This window comes from Semicossyphus pulcher, unplaced genomic scaffold, assembly GCF_022749685.1.
Source record: "Semicossyphus pulcher isolate SPU_LCO1_2020_fin unplaced genomic scaffold, fSemPul1.0.p SCAF_30, whole genome shotgun sequence".
NCBI classification, from domain to species: Eukaryota; Metazoa; Chordata; class Actinopteri; order Labriformes; family Labridae; genus Semicossyphus; species Semicossyphus pulcher.
In genome coordinates, this window is record NW_027211705.1 from 1,922,367 (window position 1) to 1,930,748 (window position 8,382).

The window sequence follows — 8,382 nt, forward strand, 5'->3', positions numbered from 1 at the left end:
CGCTGAGAGAGAAGCTCAGGTGATCACGTCTTCATGCTGTGCTCCAGGTTTCTGGTAAGACGTTTTAATACCACAGGTAACTGACTCACGCACCTGAGATGACATCAGGACGCGATGAGATCACAGCCTCCTCCCAGCTTACAGCCCTGTTTCAAAGTGTTACATGATCACAGGAGAAGAACATGCCAGACGTTTCCCATCAATGCTAACTTTAGCTGTTGTTTGATGGGAACTAATGAGTCACCACGTATGTTGTCCATCTGATGTTTGTCACGATCCAATCAGGAAGCAGGACAATCAAACCTCTTTGTCAGAGTTTAGATGGCGTACAGCAGCAGTACCACGTCAACATCTAAGGTTCCACAGTGAGCGGGACCTCAGAGGAACATGGCCGCCATGAATATGGTCACTTCAAGCAAAACACAATAGATCCGCTCAGTAACATGCGAACATGTAATTGCGCTGTTAAAGAGCCCCGTCAGTAAGCTCACTGTGTGTCCTGATAGCTGACATGTCAGAGCTCAGGGGGTTCTGGTGTTCAGACAAAAGTCTCTACCTGATCCCAGAGCAGCTCCATGTGGTGGATAATCTGTTCTAATCTGAGTTAATCTGTCCCCTCCCCCTCCCTGCTCTCCGTCCTGGCCCAGCCCCGTCCGGCTCAGTCCCTCTTCAGTCTGTTCTGACCTGCAGGGATGAGAGGTCCAGCTCCGAAGGGGTTCCTGGTGCTGCCTTGGCCCTGCAAAGGGGGCGGCGGCGACAGCGACAGCAACTTGGACCCTGGGCCGGGGGAGGAGGGCCGGGAGGGTCTGATCCTGAAGTGTGCAGCTGTGCTGGGAGTCGCTCTGATCTGTGAGATCTGATTCATCATCATTCTCTTAATGTTTATATTTCTACTGTTGAAATTCAAACGTATAGGAGACATTTATTTATTCATGTTGCTGGTTAGAAGAAGTTTGTCCCTGTTGTCTTTGACATTTAGACTAAACTGTTAAATAAGTAAGTGGATTACAGAGCTGGACAGATAAAACACGCTGTGTGTCTGTGAGCACACTGACAGCTACACTATATTAGCTACCACTTAAGCTTGTAAGCTAACGGCACACGACACATCAGCTCTGCTCGAACAAAGACACAGGCCTCAGTTTGGTAACTGTTACTGAGGTTGTTTTCCAGGACCACATTGTTCACAGTGTCTGATATTTAAACACATTTACAGATGAGCTAAGATTATTAGCAACACCTCCAGTTTTTGTGCAGAACAACAGTAAATACAGTTCAAATGAGACACAGAATATCTACAGGTCTGACGAACAGGAAATCTGCAGGTATAAAACCTGTAAATGATCCAAGCTGCTCTCACTGTGCGATCAGCTGATTATCAGAGGATTTACTCCACTCCACATTCCTGTTTCTGCTGACTTCACTTCCTTTCTCTCACTTTGATTTCCTGTTTCATTCTCTCAGTCATTAACTTCAGCTCTAACTAATGATTTACTCAATTTATAACGTTTTGTTTTGTGCAAAAGAAAAATAGAAGCAGTTACATTAAAAGTCATAAAAACACACAGCAGGAGACGCCGTCACACTTTGTCCTCCACCTGCTCCACTGAGGGACCAGAGGGGGCGCTGCAGTGCACGTCACCCTTTTGAACTGTTTTTCAGGCCCTAAAACAGAGAGCAGAACAAGCATGTGTATCGCAAACAACTAAATGTGTGTGTGTTTCCAGGTTTGGCTGTGTTGAGGAGATGGATTAGGGGTGGTGTGTGTCGCTGTTCGACGCGTCTAGAGGGAAAGACGGCTGTCATCACCGGAGCAAATACCGGCATCGGCAAGGAGACCAGTAGAGACTTCGCACGCAGAGGTGAGACTGTGTTTCATTACTCAAACTGTGGGGACGTAGACGTGTTTATAGAGTCACACTGTGGGGACGTAGACGTGTTTATAGAGTCACACTGTGGGGACGTAGACGTGTTTATAGAGTCACGGTGTGGGGACGTAGACGTGTTTATAGAGTCACGCTGTGGGGACGTAGACGTGTTTATAGAGTCACGGTGTGGGGACGTAGACGTGTTTATAGAGTCACGCTGTGGGGACGTAGACGTGTTTATAGAGTCACGCTGTGGGGACGTAGACGTGTTTATAGAGTCACGGTGTGGGGACGTAGACGTGTTTATAGAGTCACGGTGTGGGGACGTAGACGTGTTTATAGAGTCACACTGTGGGGACGTAGACGTGTTTATAGAGTCACACTGTGGGGACGTAGACGTGTTTATAGAGTCACACTGTGGGGACGTAGACGTGTTTATAGAGTCACGGTGTGGGGACGTAGACGTGTTTATAGAGTCACGGTGTGGGGACGTAGACGTGTTTATAGAGTCACGCTGTGGGGACGTAGACGTGTTTATAGAGTCACGCTGTGGGGACGTAGACGTGTTTATAGAGTCACGCTGTGGGGACGTAGACGTGTTTATAGAGTCACGGTGTGGGGACGTAGACGTGTTTATAGAGTCACACTGTGGGGACGTAGACGTGTTTATAGAGTCACGCTGTGGGGACGTAGACGTGTTTATAGAGTCACGGTGTGGGGACGTAGACGTGTTTATAGAGTCACACTGTGGGGACGTAGACGTGTTTATAGAGTCACACTGTGGGGACGTAGACGTGTTTATAGAGTCACACTGTGGGGACGTAGACATGTTTATAGAGTCACACTGTGGGGACTTAGACGTGTTTATAGAGTCACACTGTGGGGACGTAGACATGTTTATAGAGTCACGGTGTGGGGACGTAGACGTGTTTATAGAGTCACGGTGTGGGGACGTAGACATGTTTATAGAGTCACACTGTGGGGACGTAGACATGTTTATAGAGTCACACTGTGGGGACTTAGACGTGTTTATAGAGTCACACTGTGGGGACGTAGACATGTTTATAGAGTCACACTGTGGGGACGTAGACGTGTTTATAGAGTCACGGTGTGGGGACGTAGACGTGTTTATAGAGTCACACTGTGGGGACTTAGACGTGTTTATAGAGTCACACTGTGGGGACGTAGACATGTTTATAGAGTCACACTGTGGGGACGTAGACGTGTTTATAGAGTCACGGTGTGGGGACGTAGACGTGTTTATAGAGTCACGGTGTGGGGACGTAGACGTGTTTATAGAGTCACGGTGTGGGGACGTAGACGTGTTTATAGAGTCACACTGTGGGGACGTAGAGGTGTTTATAGAGTCACGGTGTGGGGACGTAGACGTGTTTATAGAGTCACGGTGTGGGGACGTAGACGTGTTTATAGGGTCACACTGTGGGGACGTAGACGTGTTTATAGAGTCACACTGTGGGGACGTAGACGTGTTTATAGGGTCACACTGTGGGGACGTAGACGTGTTTATAGAGTCACACTGTGGGGACGTAGACGTGTTTATAGGGTCACACTGTGGGGACGTAGACGTGTTTATAGAGTCACGGTGTGGGGACGTAGACGTGTTTATAGAGTCACGGTGTGGGGACGTAGACGTGTTTATAGAGTCACACTGTGGGGACGTAGACGTGTTTATAGAGTCACGCTGTGGGGACGTAGACGTGTTTATAGAGTCACGGTGTGGGGACGTAGACGTGTTTATAGAGTCACGGTGTGGGGACGTAGACGTGTTTATAGAGTCACGGTGTGGGGACGTAGACGTGTTTATAGAGTCACGGTGTGGGGACGTAGACGTGTTTATAGAGTCACGGTGTGGGGACGTAGACGTGTTTATAGAGTCACGGTGTGGGGACGTAGACGTGTTTATAGGGTCAAGGTGTGGGACGTTGAATGACTACAGACAATCTGTATCCATCACCAAACTTCATTCAAAAATGCACTGATTTTAAATAACATGGCACATTTTTACAGAACTTCTTGGACGGAGTTTCTTTGGCCATCTAACACAAAAAATACACATGCTCCGTCCCCATGATGACATCACCTGAGGTCAGAGGTCATAGTCTTGCTCAGAAATCTCAGACAGGCTGAAACCATCTGAGCCGATTACAGGGATCAACACTTTCTGTGTGTGTGTTGAATCAAACGCATCATGTGGTGTGTTTGTGGTGATGGGGTGGTTTGATTGGTTGCAGGGGCCCGGGTGGTGATGGCGTGCAGGGATCTGACCCGGGCAGAGCAGGCAGCGGAGGAGATCCGGCAGACGACAGGTAACGGTAACGTGGTGATCAGACACCTGGACCTCGCCTCGCTTTACTCTGTCAGACAGTTCGCTAAAGACTTCATCGACACTGAAGACAGACTGGACATCCTCATCAACAACGCAGGTGAGCTCACCTGTCTCTCTTCATTTCTGTGTGCTCACCTGTCTCTCTCTCTCTCTGCCTCTCTATATATAACTCTTCTTGTCCCTCTTTCTCTACCTGTCTGTCTGCTCACCCCTCTCTCTCTCTCGTCCTGTCTGTCTGTTGGCAGGAGTGATGATGTGTCCACAAGGCAAGACAGAGGACGGCTTTGAGACACATCTGGCTGTCAATCATCTGGGTCACTTCCTGCTGACCAATCTGCTGCTTCCCAAGCTAAAGAGCTCCGCCCCCAGCCGCGTGGTCACCGTGTCCTCAATTGCGCACAAAGGGGGTATGAACTCTGACCTCTCCTTGATGTCTCTCTGAGCCGTCTCGGACATTTGCTTGTTTGTAATGTTTTCTGATTCTTCAGGTCGTATCGACTTTGAGGACCTGTTCTTCGACAACAGGACGTACAGCCCGATGGAGAGTTACAAACAGAGCAAGCTGGCCAACGTCCTGTTCACCAGAGAATTAGCTCGACGAGGCAAAGGTCCCAACAAACACTCAACACAGAAACACTCACACCAAAGACTGTATGAGAGGTGGATGTACACACCATGACATTGTTTAGGCGAGCAGGGGGGAGCCATCAGGTTATTGAAGTTATACAGTCTGTGCCTATGGTTAATTCATTAGCTGCTAATGAGCTCACCTACCATCGTGTAGCGGACTCCCCTCTCAGTTGCCACTCACTCGCCCACATCTCTGCAGGGAGAGCGAGTGGCGAGTGAATGAAACAAACCTCTGCAGGCTAAAGCCAAAAACTATCCTGAATCCCACACACACTTTTTGTACCAGGCTGTAAACATGTTTACTTCTGCTGTAAAGTTTAACATGGGGCTCTATGGGGGCTGACTCACTGCTGGAGACAGCCTCAAGTGGACACCAGAGGAACTGCAGCTTTGGACCTTCAGTGTAGACTTCATGTTTCAGCCCTGGAGGTTGCAGGGACACTGAACCCCAGGATCACTGTACCTGAAGTAAAACCACAGTAACTGTGGTGTCCTCAGAGCAGGAAGGTGATTGGCTGTTCATGTAAAATAAACACACACAGGTGCACATGTTGTTTCTACTTCCTGTTTCTGACCTCAGTGTTTCTCTGACCCCGGCTCAGGCTTTGGTGTGTCAGCGTTCTGTCTCCACCCGGGTGTGATCTTCACCGATCTGGGTCGTCACCTTCAAGACTCGTTCCCCCTGCTGGGGGTGGTGCTGACCCCTCCCTCCCTGGTGCTTATGAAGACTCCCAGGGAGGGCTGTCAGACCACCCTGCACTGCGCCCTGACCCCGGGCCTGGAGGGGTTGTCTGGACGCTACTTCAGGTAGGAGCCAACAGTGCCGACCCTTTCTGATGTCACTCAGAGGTTAAAGTTTGGACTTGAGTTGTTTAGTTTTAGTGACAGTGGGTGTGTAAATGTCAGGTCAGTGTGATGTCTTCAGTCGTCACATGAACAAGTGTATCTGTTTGTTTCAGTGACTGTGCAGAGAAGAAAACAGCTCCGGAGGGGCGGGACGACGAGGTGGCGAAGAGGCTGTGGGAGGAGAGCGCCCGCTTGGTTGGATTAGAGGACACATGTTGACCTCTGACCTTTAGATTATTGTTATTTAATAAAAATTAAACCTTCATGGTAGGTTTATGTTTATGAGAACACTGAGCCTGATTGGACAGTGACTTACTGTTGACCTCTGACCTGCAGGTTTGTCACAGGTGTTTTTTGTTAGAACATAGTTTTTCTCGAGCAGTCTTCAAACATCGACATGTTCCTTCATCTTTCTTTTCATCTTTCCGTTAGTTCAGACGAGACGTACTTATAGATTCAATCTCAAAGATTTCAGCTTTGTTCAGAAGCACCTACTACTACACCTAATGGTGTGAGCACACCTCCCAGGTAACCAGACGTCCACGGTCGGCTCCGGTTGTAACTCCTGATTTTCCTGGCTGACGGTCGCTTTCCTTTTCAGACTGTTTGCTTCATCTGAGCGTCGAGTTTGTTTCTTCTTCTTTGGATTTTCACTTCTTGTTGAAGTTGTATCTGTAGTCATCCATCTTTTCTTTGTTTGTTCAGCCATAGTAGATTACTGTTTACTCGCAACACTTGCAGAGAGCGGAGAAGCAGCCGCTTAGCTCCGCCTACCCTCTCTGGCAGACCAACCACTGCTGGCTGATGGAAAACGCGTCACTAACTGGGCGCCGCCACAGACACCCAGCCCATAATAATACTATATACTGCAGATGAAAGGCTTTCATCAGTGGGCCATAGGCTCAGTCATTGTGTTACCTCATTCAGAGAGAGAGAGAGACTTACAGACATTTATTTACATGAACATCTTCCAGATTATTACTTCAAAGATAGAGCTTAGACAGAGCTCACTGCAGTTTGGACGTGTATCGTGTAAAGGTGACCTACATTATTAAAACTATAAGAAAAGTTATTATGTTACTTATACAATATAACGTAACTTTAGCATTTAAAAAGTTCTATCACTTTATTATCACCTCAAAGAAAACAGAAACACTGTTTGAATCCAGGATGAAAGCAAGTTGCTTATAACTGTAGTTCCTTGGCAGGTCACAGAAACATGATAATGCTCACATACAGATACACAACATACACGCAGAAAAACAAATGCACTGTAAACTTGTAAAGTTTAAGAGATCACAGTTCTTGTTGCCTTCAGGTGTTGTTTAGGATGGATCCTAGAACTCTCCTTGCTGCACCTGGGAGGACAGTTTACCGTCAGCACAGTTTGTCCCCCTGTGTCTCCTCACAGCCCCCTCTAGTGGCCATCGTGCCCGTAACGCTGTCAGCCCACGCCACAAACAGAAAACAATTTGTGAATCTGTAATCATCTTGAAATCTGCAATTCTCAAAAGTCAGAAACTTAAACTGTTGAAGAATGTTACAACCATGAAGTTCTATTTGGAGCAAAAACATATAGGCCTTCCTAAGTTATAATAAGTTTGTTATTGATTAAAGTGTTGCTGTGTGTCTGTGACCAATTAATAAAACAACACTCAACGTGATGAAGAAGGACTGATTGTTTTTTTGTCCAAGCTGAGTTAACTGTGAAACAGTCATTTAAATTGGATGTCAAACTCCATAAAGTTTAGTCAAAACGTTCCTGCTGCTTCATGGTCCCGCTCCGGGTGTGAACTGGTTCTTTACTGGGGCAGCATGTCGGAAACTAATGGACCAGCAGGGGGCAGCAGAGTCACCTGAGCTCAGAGAGGTGGACGGAAAGCACCAGATTCTCTGGAGAAGAAACGCCTGTGTTTTTTCATCTCAGAGAATTTTATTATTTATCATATTTATCAGGAAGGAATCAAGAAAAAGGAAGCAGAATCATAATCATGATGGTGGTGATGGTGATGAGGTCACTCCCGGCTCAGAGGGAGTTGAGGTCATCAGTAAACTGTGGAGTTCTGCAGAAGTCAGTCTGACACCCATGTATCACTTCCTGTCAGTCATGTGATCGTCCTTCTTGTAGCTGCTGGAGGTCAGACTGAAGCAGGAGCAGATCAGCAGAGTGTTGTTGTTGTTGTTGTTGTTGTTGTTGTTCCTTTAACGCAGCGTGTTCGAGTGTCACAGGATAATCTGCAGATCAGCTCCTCTCTCAGTCTGACCCACTTTGATGATCTGAGCTGGGAGTGAAACTGACTCCAGATCAGACCAGCCTGTAAACATCTGCCACATGACACAGAACTGGATTACACTGATCCAGATGTGAGCCGAGGACCCCCCCCCCCCGCCCCCGCTTCAGACAATGTATATAATCTATAATCTGTATAAACTGTTAGTCTCAGTCTTCATGATTCATCACATAATGTACAATTATTATTAAATATCAGCATCTTTTACAACTGTTAATATAACGTACTTATATAATAGTTCCTATTTTAAGTGTTTATAATATTATGTCAGCTATAAAAAGTACTAAAGTATTAACAGTAAAATGACTCGTTGAACAGCTTCAAGACATAAAGTACAAACTGACATATCAGTCACTTATATGTACAAGACAAGGACTGTGTGTGTTTTCTGTGCTCTCGA

General features: G+C 46.9%; 1 protein-coding gene across 1 annotated transcript; it reads left to right on the forward strand.

Annotated features, from left to right (window-relative positions):
• The first annotated feature begins 692 nt into the window (after window positions 1-692).
• On the forward strand, window positions 693-5,910 carry LOC138606710 (retinol dehydrogenase 12). The gene is made up of 7 exons (XM_069679135.1): window positions 693-849; window positions 1,728-1,862; window positions 4,121-4,312; window positions 4,461-4,622; window positions 4,704-4,823; window positions 5,448-5,652; window positions 5,805-5,910. The coding sequence occupies exons 1-7, from the start codon at window positions 693-695 to the stop codon at window positions 5,908-5,910; spliced, it is 1,077 nt and encodes a 358-aa protein (XP_069535236.1).
• Window positions 5,911-8,382: the final 2,472 nt, after the last annotated feature.

Bases quoted from the DNA above. Each gene is read 5' to 3' on its own strand.
- LOC138606710 (XM_069679135.1), top strand. From the start codon at position 693: ATGAGAGGTCCAGCTCCGAAGGGGTTCCTGGTGCTGCCTTGGCCCTGC. The intron at 1,863-4,120 runs GTGAGACTGTGT...GATTGGTTGCAG, and splicing joins TAGAGACTTCGCACGCAGAG to GGGCCCGGGTGGTGATGGCG. The intron at 5,653-5,804 runs GTAGGAGCCAAC...TGTTTGTTTCAG, and splicing joins TTGTCTGGACGCTACTTCAG to TGACTGTGCAGAGAAGAAAA.